Source organism: Sprattus sprattus (assembly GCF_963457725.1).
Source record: "Sprattus sprattus genome assembly, chromosome: 2".
Lineage (NCBI taxonomy): Eukaryota > Metazoa > Chordata > Actinopteri > Clupeiformes > Clupeidae > Sprattus > Sprattus sprattus.
Window position 1 is genome coordinate 66,899,411 of NC_137921.1, and position 12,500 is coordinate 66,911,910.

The 12,500-nt window shown below is 43.5% G+C and overlaps 1 protein-coding gene across 1 annotated transcript in view; it reads right to left on the minus strand.

Moving 5' to 3' along the window:
* LOC308360630 (low density lipoprotein receptor adapter protein 1-B) overlaps nucleotides 1-12,500 on the minus strand; it is a gene marked incomplete at both ends in the record, with an annotated part of 57,296 nt that overhangs the window by 26,163 nt on the left and 18,633 nt on the right. The window contains one exon of the mRNA XM_080832655.1: nucleotides 5,173-5,315. Coding sequence (XP_080688781.1) covers nucleotides 5,173-5,315 — 143 coding nt within the window. The remainder of the gene's footprint in view (nucleotides 1-5,172; nucleotides 5,316-12,500) is intronic.

The window sequence follows — 12,500 nt, forward strand, 5'->3', positions numbered from 1 at the left end:
GAGAGAGAGAGAGATAGAGAGAGAGAGATAGAGAGAGAGAGAAAGAGAGAGAACGAGAGAGAGAAAGATAGAGAGAGAACGAGAGAGAGAGAACGAGAGAGAGAGAACGAGAGAGAGAGAACGAGAGAGAGAGAGATAGAGAGAGAGAGAGAGAGAGAGAGAGAGAGAGAGAGAGAGAGAGAACGAGAGAAAGAGAGAGAACGAGAGAGAGAGAGATAGAGAGAGAGAGAGAGAGAGAGAGAGAGAGAACGAGAGAGAGAGAACGAGAGAAAGAGAGAGAACGAGAGAGAGAGAACGAGAGAGATAGAGAGAGAGAGAGAGAGAGAGAGAGAATGAGAGAGAGAGAGAGAGAGAGAGAGAGAGTGTGGGGAGCGGGGTGGGGTGGGATGGGGGAGGGAGGGGGGGGGTACTTTCCAAGGACAAAAGGAAGAAGCAAAGGCAAATTATTTCTTCTGAGTTTTTTGTTCCTTTGCCCTGGAGTCCATCATAACCAGGCATTCAGCCCTCGATAAGAAGACTGGGGATGGAACATCAGGCAGATGTCTCGCTGAAGTTGTGTAGGAGGCACACACACAAGCACACATGCAGAGACACACACACATAGGCATACATACACCCAGACACACACAAACACACATACAAACACACGCACACACACACACACACACACACAAACACCCGCATACAAACACAAACACACACATGCACACATAAAGGCATAGACCCTTTTATGACCTACGTCATAAACGTTAAGCGCAAACATTCTGGAGGCAAAAAAGCGGAAATTTTAGCCATAGTTAGTGACAGTGCAAGAGGATTTTGGAGAGATAAAGCTAAGGATTTCTTCGTCTCGGTTTCTTCGTTAAAAAAATGCCATCTTGTTGTGTTGTGGGATGCCAAAACAGGTCAACTAAAAAAAAAAGGTCTCAATTTCTACCGCATTCCTTCGGGGAAAAGACTGTTTAATGCAAACAGGCGTAGATTCTGGCTTCAAGCTATAAAACGAGTGGACTGGACTGAAGACATCATTAAAAATGCACGCATATGTGGGTCACATTTTATATCCGGTAAGTGAATTTTGTTTATGTTAGCTGACTTGAAATTGTGTTAGTTAAATCTGAGATAACTTAGTTGGCCAAAACAGCTCCCTAGATAGCTAATGTTATCCATATCTAACTTTAGCCTTGCAATTTTAGGTTAACTTAACGTTAACGATATCTAACCATTAACGTTAGCTAACCGTTAATGTTAGCTAGTTCATAGTACATTCATTTATTCATTTCATACAATTATACAATGCATACAATGATCGTGGGTTGAGTCTGTGCTTAATTTACTCGTAGGAGAAGCCTCAATTAACTACGAAAGCCCCGACATTGTCCCTTCGCCAGAGACCTGAAGCTAAATTGGAGAGGTAAGGCGTGTTTGCTCTTGATAAGTTAGCAGCCAACAGTGCCTGCAACCTAGAGCAGGTGATGTTAACTTATGGCATCAAAGCTAGCTATCCAAGGTAACATCGCCTGCTCTGTATTGCAAGCTTTGAGAGAAATGGCAGTCAGTAGTTACCTCTATTATGTGCAATCTAATCTTACAGATTTTCAAAGGAATAAACTGCTATCTGAGAGATCTGTTAAATCACCTTCCCTATTGACTACTGATCTTTGCCCTGGTGAGAACACACTTTTCAATTCAATCAAACATGTAAAATGTACTTGTGCTACTCATTATTTGTGTTTTACATGTGTTGTCAGTAAAACTTATAATTCCTGTCTTCACATTAATGTCTTACAGTTGAAGATGAGCCCCATTGGAAGAGGATGCCATGTGCCCAAAGAAAGATTATGAAAATCTGAGGCACATGTATGAACAGATTCAGGTTGAATATGTGAGCCTGCACCAAGAGTTTGGTGAAATCCAAAATGAAAACAAGAAGCTAATAGAAGAGCTTCAGAACAACAAGTATTCTTACCACTCAATCAGAAATAACAGTGTACAGTTTCTTTTTCTCACAGGAATAACTACTATAATCTTTGACTGGTTATTGAAAAAACTAAAAGGCAATGTAGAAAAGTTTACTGAAATACATACCCTGGGAGATCACCTACTGATTGTGCTTATGAAACTTAGATTGGGTCTCACTAACACTGACATAGCATTTAGGTTTAAAGTATCGAACAGCACAATATCATGCATTTTGAGAACCTGGTTACCTTCTATGGCTAAAGTGTTGAAACCACTTATAAAATGGCCAAGTCAGACTGCTGTTTTAAAGAACATGCCCAAAAGTGCACAGAGATTTTTATAGACAGACCTAGTAACTTGACTGCCCAGGCCCAGACATGGTCTACATATAAACACCACAATACAGTAAAGTATTTAGTTGGCATTCCACCCGCCGGGGCCATATCCTTTCTATCCCTAGGTTCGGGTGGCCGGGTGTCAGACAAGCAGATTACCAATCAATGGGATTTTTAGATCTTTTGGAGCCTACAGATGACATTTTAGCTGATAGGGGCTTTTTAATTAGAGAAGAGCTTGCCGCGTATGGTGCCACCCTGCTTATTCCAAATTTCACCGAAGGAAAAGGACAACTACCAGCAAATGAGGTTGACACATCAAGACAACTTTCACTTGTAAGAATTCACATAGAAAGAGTTATTGGCCGGTGGAAGAATTTTAAAATCTTACAATCGGTCATTCCAGTGTCACAAGTTGACCTCCTAGATGATATAGTGAATGTGTGTGGTGCCCTCACAAATCTCTGCAAGTCTGTTGTTTCCAAATGATATAAAATGAACTGTGTTTGCTGATAAATGTAATCCACAAATGATATTCAGACAAATAAATGACTATGTACTATACTTTCTTTATTAAATTAAAACTATTTGAACCTTGTCTTAAGCTCATGCTTTTTTACCTCTTTCACTGCTTTCTTTAAATTTGCACATAGCCGTAGTGGAAGTGGCTGTCACATTGGACACAGTGAATCATTTTACCATAGTCTGGCTTTTCACACTGTATGCAGGCTTGTGTTGTTTTACATGCTCCTGATGTACAAGATGCCCTCCCTGTCCTCCCCATCCTAACATAGAGCTCAATCTTTAACAGCACTGCTGCAACAAGACCCTATAGCCTGCAATGTCAGATAAAAAAAATGGTATAAGACAAAAACGAGTATGCTAAATGTGGCTATCATAACAAATATAAGTTGTATTGTAGCATAAATAAGAGTTACAACGCTTTTTTTTTGTTAGATGCCAAATAGCCTGGAAAATGTTTGAACCCTCAAGAATAGGTTTGGGCTTGGACGTACAGGAGACTTAAAAGAGTGTAAATATTAGCTCATTCGCTAACATTACAGTTAACCGTGGTTGCAATGGTTATGTAGTTCCTACACGTAAACCTTGACGATGAAACGTTTATGATAAGGTCGACTTACTCTGCCATGCATGTGCAATTTAACGTGAAGCGGTAGCGTTGGTGGGTTTGTTGGTAAAAACACATGGTTTATACATTATTGTCTTTTTTCCTTGTCATTGGCTTGGTAGCACCTCAGATTTTAGGACACAGAAATCATCATTGAGGTCGCAGTACTTAATATCCTGGAGTGGACATGCCCGCAGACAACGTAGTTATAGGCATCGAGTGACTTGAATGATCGTAATGTATCTTTTGTGTAAACACTGGGTTTTTCTATTAAGTATGTATAAATATCTGTCCATTTTGATGGGTCAACTATCCAATCCGTGATCGAATATGGATCGGGAAGTTGGATTCCATAACTTAATGTCAATTTATTAACGTAACTTCCGAGATCATTAGGATAAAGCGAACGCAGGTATGAACTTAAGCCATTTCTTTTGCCCCCAGAATGCGTGCGCAACCTAGAACGCTGAGCATTGTTTACCAACGGCGAAAGGGTCTATACACACACTCAGACACCCACATACACACAAAAACCCACACACATGCATAAATGCAGACACGAAAGCATACACACACTCAGACACACAAACACACACACATACACTGAAGATGCTGTGATGTAGTGTCTTGAGGAGAGAAACAAGCTCTGTGTTTTGTCTAACATTAAGTCTCGTCACCCACAGAGAATGTCCCATAGGTTCCCGTGGTAACAGAGGTAAACATGATATTCCAGCTGAACAAATAAGCCCCGCCAATGACACATTTCTGGTTGCCAAGGGAACGGGTAGACAAATGACTTCCATCTTTTCTTTCTTTGTATTATTCCGTTGTTTATTTATTTGTTCATATATTTTTTGGTTATGAATCAATTGGACCTACACCTTGTGCTCTTGAGTATTGCTTGTAATTGAAAAGTGTTTTCACTAATATTAATCTGAGCTGCTCTATCCTCTGAAGAACCTCAAGTGTATCAACTATTTTATTACCATAGGAAAGAATGCATTAAGTGTGTGTGAATGTATGTTTGTATGTGTGTGTGTGTGTGTGTGTGTGTGTGTGTGTGTGTGAGAGAGAGAGAGACAGAGAGATAGAGAGAGAGAGAGAGAGAAATAGAGAGAGAGAGTGGGGGGGATACTCAATGACCTATGGTAAAACCAGAGGTTAAGGTTAAGATAAGAGAGGCTTTGGAGAGACGATGTTATAAACTGTCTGCCCTTCATGAGAGCAGATGCTCCTGAATATGCATCAACAAAACCGATCATCTGTGACGCTTCAGAAATGTAATGTGGTGATAATTGACAACCAAAAATGCTGGAAGATCACCAAACCCCTCCAATCAGCGCCTATTCAGTTTAAATCAGCGTCTGTTCAGACACTCTGAAATGACGAGTAGTAAGTCATTAAACGTCGAAGAGGAGAGGAGTGGAAAGAAGAAGAGAAGAGAAGAGAAGAGAAGAGAAGAGAGGAGAGGAGAGGAGAGGAGAGGAGAGGAAAGAAGAAGAGAAGAGAAGACAGGAGAGGAGAGGAGAGGAGAGGAGAGGAGAGGAGAGGAGAGGAGACATTAAAAGCATTAGCATCACATTGAATGCGATGACTGATTAGCAAAAAGCTAAACAAAAAGAAGCTAAAAACCAAAACGCACTGCATGGCTCTTGACATCCTCCTCCTGGCATCTCACCTCTCTTCTCCTTCCCTCCATGTATTCCCCTCCCCCCTATCATCCCCTCTCCATGGTAACTCACTCACCGTGGTGACGATCCTTCTGATGGCCGCTGTTGCCATGTCCTCTCCTTTGGGCTGGCCCACCAGGGTCATGCCGAGGTACTTGACGTTGAACACCATGCCCTCCAGCAGCGTCTCCTTGGTGTCCGTCCAGTTCTCAGGGAGCTCTGCGTGAACACAACAAAGACATTCATTAGTTAATCCAATTAGTTAGGAATATGTTGTTACCAAAACAGGTACGTTTTTTAATGGAGGAATACATGAAAAGGGTGTTACATTTAGGACAGGATACCTTGCCATTCAGGAGGCATTCCTTTGGTGTTACACAAAATTCACCCAGCCAGGTTCAATACGCTTGAACAGTCAGTTGACATGCCAATGAGCAGTGTTAAAATATGAAATATCATGAAATATCATCTCTTTAAAACATAACAACTGGCTAGATGAGATGAGGCAGGACAGAAAAACAGCTCCAACAAAGCAATGATTCATCGTTCAAAAGATGAAAGCAGTTAGAACACAAAAAAACTGAATACATTTTAAAATAATGAAGGTTTATCACAGAAACTAAGCCATGCATATCAATACATGAATACAAATGTCAAGCCAGTTAATGCGGCTCATTTTAATGAGGGCACACTGGGTGTAACTCAATCCAGCTCTCACACACACACACACACACACACACACACACACACACACACACACACACACACACACACCACACACGCACACACACACACACACACACACACACACACACACACACCACACACACACACACACACACACACACACTTGCACACACAGATACATCCCAGAGAAGCCCAAGGACTTGTAAGACCCTTTCCTCTTCCCAGTGGGGCTGATGGTTTCCAGTGTATTGTGGGTAAAAGGATGCCGTGCAGAGTGCTTTAAATAGCTGCAGTGTCACCTGGGCACAGGACAGAATGCTGCAGGGCTGCTTGTGGATCATGCAGCAGTTGGATCAGGCTCAGAGAGGTGGAGTAGAGGAGGAGAGGAGTCGAAAGAAGAAGAGAAGAGAAGAGAAGAGAGGAGAGGAGAGGAGAGGAGAGGAGAGGAGAAGAGAGGAGAGGAGTGGAAAGAAGAAGAGCAGAGAAGAGAAGAGAGGAGAGGAGAGGAGAGGAGTGGAAAGAAGAAGAGAAGAGAGGAGAGGAGAGGAGAGGAGAAGAGAGGAGAGGAGAGGAGAGGAGAGGAAAGGAGTGGAAAGGAGAAGAGAAAAGAGGTGAGGAGAAGAGAGGAGAGGAGTGGAAAGGAGAAGAGAAGAGAGGAGAGGAGAGGAGAGGAGTGGAAAGGAGTGGAAAGGAGAAGAGAAAAGAGGTGAGGAGAAGAGAGGAGAGGAGAGGAGAGGAGAGGAGAGGAGAGGAGAAGAGAGGAGAGGAGAGGAGAGGAGAGGAGAAGAGAAGAGAAGAGAAGAGGAGAGGAGAGGAGAGGAGAGGAGAGGGGGAGAGGACAGGAAAGGAGAGGAGAGCTGCCTGTTTGTGCTGATATGAAAGCCTTGGCATTATGTGCATACTGATGGCCTGGACTGTCACCAGTCCAGCTACATTAGAAAGAGAAGAGAGAGACGAGAGGCATTCATACTAGCGCTGACTTAGGGGAAAAAATAGGTCAGACTGGTGCCGCAGTGGGTGTTGGTGTTGAGCTGACATATGAAGTTCTGTTTGACAACTCAGAGATATGATGCAGCAAGAATATCAACCACTGGTAAAATGGCACTTCAACCACAAGTCGCTTTACAGAAGAAGAGCCTGTAAATAATTGAACAGCCCCGCCATAGAGCCCTCTATAGAATTCCCACGGTGCGCCCGCTGAGAACACTTCAGCTCGGTACGAGGCCTGGCTGCCAAAGCTTGCAGAGAGGAGGGAGGAAAGGGACGACGCGTTCCAACATTCTGCCACCACCAAGTTCCTGTTCCGACTCCACGCAGTGCCGGACCGGCCATCTGTCCCCCCCGACGGTCACACCAGCTGTTTCAGTCAGGAAGAAGAACAGGAGATGCCTTTTCCTTCACCCTTCTCCTTCCTTTCTCCTTCTCTGTGTGAATTATTCATTGCGACGATTGCATCGCGCCCCCCCCCCCCCCCCCCCCCACACACACACATCTATAATGAGTGGTAGGACTGACTTTCAAACCCCCCCTCCCTCCCCACTCACACACACACACACACACACACACACACACAAACATACCCTACACTTTCCTTCATCCTCTCCAAAGATGAAAAAAACATTTTAATGATCACTTTGAGCATTGTGCTGCCGGCATGCCATTAAGACAAAAAAAAAGGTCCTTCCATACGGGACCGTTTTATGAAGCTGACAGTCCACTATGACACATTCACTGCGCCTCGGTCCATAAAGCATGGAAAGAGCTGACTCTTTTGGAAATACGGCCCTTTAAGCACCACTTTCCCCTTCCAAGCAGTGAAAGCCGGTGCACGCAGGCGTTAGGTGTGGGCTATCAGCTACAGTACACGCCGAGAGGGACTGTATCATATTTACACTAGGCAGGACCCATGCATTATTGAGCGCATCCCCGTTGAAGCCTCAGGACGTTTAAAACCACGTTACCTCAAGTGTGTGTGTGTGTGTGTGTGGGGGAGCTTGTCATTTTCATCATTAAGCCGTCCCACGTTTAAGGATTGGCCGTAGGGATGGGAGGGGGGGGGTTAAGGCGATCATCAGGAAGAGTGAGAGTGTACCAGGCGGATTGGCACTAATTGGATTTGAATGTGTTTTAAACGAGCAGCAGGATTGCCGGCTCAGAGTCGTGGCTAGGCTAATCTGCAAGATTCTGTGAGGGCTGCGTTTATTTCACCCCTCCCTCCTCCTCCACCACCTCCTCCTCTCCCCTCCCCTCCTTTCACAGCACATAACTTGATGTCTGTTGTTGCAGTGCATAATTGCATGTCCGCTGGTGTTGTTGCACTTGAGGGAGTGAACGAGAACGAGAGAAAGAGAGAGAGAGCGAGAGAGAGCGAGAGAGAGAGAGAGAGAGAGAGAGAGAGAGAGAGAAAGAGAGAGAGGGTGACTTGACTTGAGGGAAATGCTAAACAAGATTAGCGAAGAAGCAGACAGTAACCGCATTTGTGCCACTGTTGGACAAATGCTGTGTGTCACTTCTCCACTGGAGCATTTGAACAGTGTGAACTGATACTATTACACATGTAGACCGGATTTACACACTGAAATGCCCTCAGCTCCTGACAATAGGGAAATAATTTCCTCCAAAGACAAGGACTGTATATGAGTGGTTGTGCTCCACAAAAACTCTCCAAGGACAGATATCCTAAGTATATGTACTGGTTTAAGGAGGTGAAGAACTCTATCACCTTAAAAGGCACAGTTCGTGAATCTAATCCATTACACTTCTTGTCCAATCCAGTGAATTGCTCTTTACAATCCTTTATCGGGTCATTCTGTGTGTCTGTGTGTGTGTGTGTGTGTGTGTGTGTGTGTGTGTGTGTGTGTGTGTGTGTGTGTGTGTGCTCAGGAAAACTCAGGTGTAGCTCTGTGAAGGGGAGCAAAGCAAAGTGCCACACACCGTTCCAGCCAATGAACACGTTGCTTTCTGGAGCACAGACGGGAAAGATCAACCCAATTGCCAGAGCTGCAGACTGCACCTTTAACCCATCATCTGCTATGGGTATAAGGACCAAGCACCAACAGACATGTGTTCTGTAGCTGCAGACTGCACCTTTAACCCATCATCTGCTATGGGTATAAGGACCAAGCACCAACAGACATGTGTTCTGTAGCTGGAGGCCCTGCGACTCTGACACATGGCAGGGATAACTGGGCCTGTGGAGGCCTGCAGCTACGGTACAGTAAGCAACATGGCGGTGACCACCTGCCTCCCATGTTACATGTTTAATGGTCTCATTTGCGCTGAAGAGTGTGTTCAACTCCCCGTGCATAACGATGGATATTTGTCATGCTGAGACGGTTAATTAAATAGCACACCAAACAAACATAAACATACACACACACACACACACACACACACACACACACTCACATACAGTATGTGCACACACGTACACAGAGACACACAGACATACACACACACACACACAAACACACACACTCACACTCACACACACTCACATACAGTATGTGCACACACGCTGAACTGTTGAGGTTGCTCATGGCAACCCGCTATAACAATGGCAAACTGCTTAGTCAATGGGCCCTAAACAAAAGAACAAACAAACAAACAAATACAAAAAGGAAAAAATGTGCTATTGGCCGATAAGCAGAGTAGTTTTCCTGTGTGTCTTGGTCTTTTGTAATGTCATGTGCTTGTGCTTGTGCTTTCCTAAATACTGAGCCTGAAGAGAAATCTAGGACGTTACCTTGACAGAAAATGGGACACGAGAAGCCGATAAAAGGATACAAAAAAAGTGTGGGAAAGGGAAAAAAAAGACAGGAATAACTATTCCATTGTGTCCAGGGAGGGGAAGTCAAGAGAGAAAATCAGCAAACATTTAGTTTCTTCTGAAAAATAATGAGGTACATTTTTGTTTGCTTGTTCTGGTTGGAAACATCACCTACATTTGTTTTTGAGGTCACCTGCTTGGAACCACAAGGTCAGACTGTGGCCGTTTGGAAGAGTGTCACGAGAAAAAAAGATGTCTTAAATAGTCCGAAATCTAAAACACAGTTTGAGATGTTTAAGACTTTTAAGGATCAGTAATGATCCGTCATTCAAATCCAGCAGTTAAGGTTAACAGGCTTACCATGGAGAATCCTACAGAAGGACCAAGAGCCCACACACAACTGTTGCCTGGCAACGGCTCACATTATCTGACACCATTGACGGTCCCATGCTGGGGGGTGGTGGAGGCTAGTGTACATAAATTATCATAGTAATCAGCCACCTAAAAAAATGATAATAATCAAAAATCAAGGACAGTATTCTTGAGTAAGATGTTGATTGCTTGCTCCATCCCAATTGGTTGGTAATCTGATGGTTGGTATGCTTCCCATGTATACCAAGGCCTTCATCAAAATTCAAACACTCCCCATCTGTTGAAAATGTCAATGGTTACACAAACAGATAACCCTCAGCTGACACAATGACTTCAGCGAGAGTCTGACAACTTGTTTGGCCTTTTCCATATTGATCTTCAGACCTTCTCCTCAAGGGAGCTTTGATAGTCTGACGAGACAAGAATATACATCCCAAACTGAATGCACGCTCGGATCCACAACAAACAGAAAGAAAAAGGATGATCCCCAACCCTTGAAGGGAAACAGATTGCGTTTTGCCACCTAACCCCGAAGAACAGATTACCGCAGAGTCGTTCAATTGATCAGGCCTTGGATTTCTTTCCCACTGTCGCAATGGCGCAAATCCCATATCACAACCACCATTTGTGAAATCCGCTTCTCTTGATTCAAACCCATTAGCCTCCGGGGGACAAAGCCGTCGATGGGGCGGACCGATTTTTAAAAAGTAATCCCCTCATTCATCTCCCATTCTCATTTAGTTCTTTCACTTTACACACATATCTAGGGAGGATCGCAATTATGACTAGTGTTATCTACTTCAGGCATGACTGCGCAAATGGAATTAACGCAGGGAGCCAAATGAGCTCTCGGCTCTAACTCAGGAAGACTGATACAACAGCACCCGTCTCCTACGCTGTAGGGTAAAACTTTCTCAAGATTTTTTTTTTTTTTTAGAATTAATGAGGTTCTGGTTTCAGTTTTCCCTGTAACATTTCATTCAAAAATAATATTAACCCCGTCAACGTCAATATTTGATGCGTGGCCTAATTTATTACTCGTTCATCATTTCATCCTCGTTATCTTTTCCCATGGGCCATTATATTTCAAGCATCAATGCAAGAACCCCGCCTCGAGCAAACAGGCTCCTCCTTCCAATATGGTTCTGTTCAAGGTGTCTTTCGGTTTCACAGTAGGGGGTCTGCCCTTGTCACAGTAGTCTCAAGCTTCTTTTTTCTGTTGCAGAAAAGCTGCTTTGTCATTTTATCCTCTGCTGAAAACTACAAAAATAGGACATGATGCCATGGACAGTGTGACAATTTATGATAACATGAAAGCTGGCCCCTATAGTTGTTTGCTTAATGTAATAGCTAATGCACAAACTGACTGGGGTAAGCTAAAGTTCAAACTCGAGAACCTGATTTTCATCCAAGGAACTGTGACAAATTTGCTTGGTATACAGTAGTCAAATATCCGGTTTCAGTTTATTTTTGGAACCACACAATGTCACCAGAAACAGAAGAGGTATACTACTACAGAAGACACTGCTCAATTATAAGCGTGGAAGTATAAAAGCATCTTTTAGACCCTATATAAAAGTGATAACGCTAAGCGTGACTATCAACCCAAAATAGATAAGATATTTTATAATAGCTTCGCAAAGGCACTGAAGATCATAGGGACTCTCCAAATGCCTTCTGGCTCTACTTCCCTCTGCGCTTACTGCCTAGAGCGAACACTTCTCTTCTGAATATTATCCACATGTCTGTTTAGAAGCGAGGAAACTAGGGGGAAGGATAGGAAGGATGCTTCTAGGACGCTTCTCAACGCAATTGCAGCCAGTGTCAATGCCTGAAATGTGTGTGTGTGTTTGTGTGTGTGTGTGTGTGTTCAATCTGTGCATGTGTGTGTGTGTGCCTACAGCGAACCCTTGTCTTCTGAATATTATCCACATGTCTGTTTAGGAGCGAGGAAGCTAGGGGGATGGATAGGATGCTTCTAGGACGCTTCTAAACGCAACCGCAGCCAGTGTCAAGGCCTGAAATGTGTTGGAGAGATCAAGTGTGAAAATTACATTTCAATTCCAATCTAAACTTCTGAGGGCAAGGCAAGAAGAACCCCACCCTTTGAGAGAGTTTGAGACTCTTAAGTGCATGACACATTGCACACTATTAACAACCACCCAACTAGATTAAAAATGCTCCAAAAAAAAGTTTCTCCTCAGCTCCAGAAACTATTTGATTCTTATTTTCCGTATTAGTATTACATTTGAATTCCACATTATTCAAACCCAATACACATTCTCTGTACTTTGGCAGCCAAAGAAACCCAGCTGGATTTCCAATCTTTCTGTTATCTCTGTAATGGAGCATGTTGTTTGATCTTAAGTGTGGCTTTCACACTCTCATTTCTCCAAATACTACTGAGTCCCTCCTCTGATGCCTGTAAACTGGACTACAAAAGAGACTCAGACTTTGGACCAGCTTTGTGTTTTATATCTGCACCATCGATACACATTCCCTCCCCCCCCAAAAAAGGCAAAGTTAATCATTTATTTGTGACAAAACATTCTTATCTTGTTCTTTTTACCCTGCAG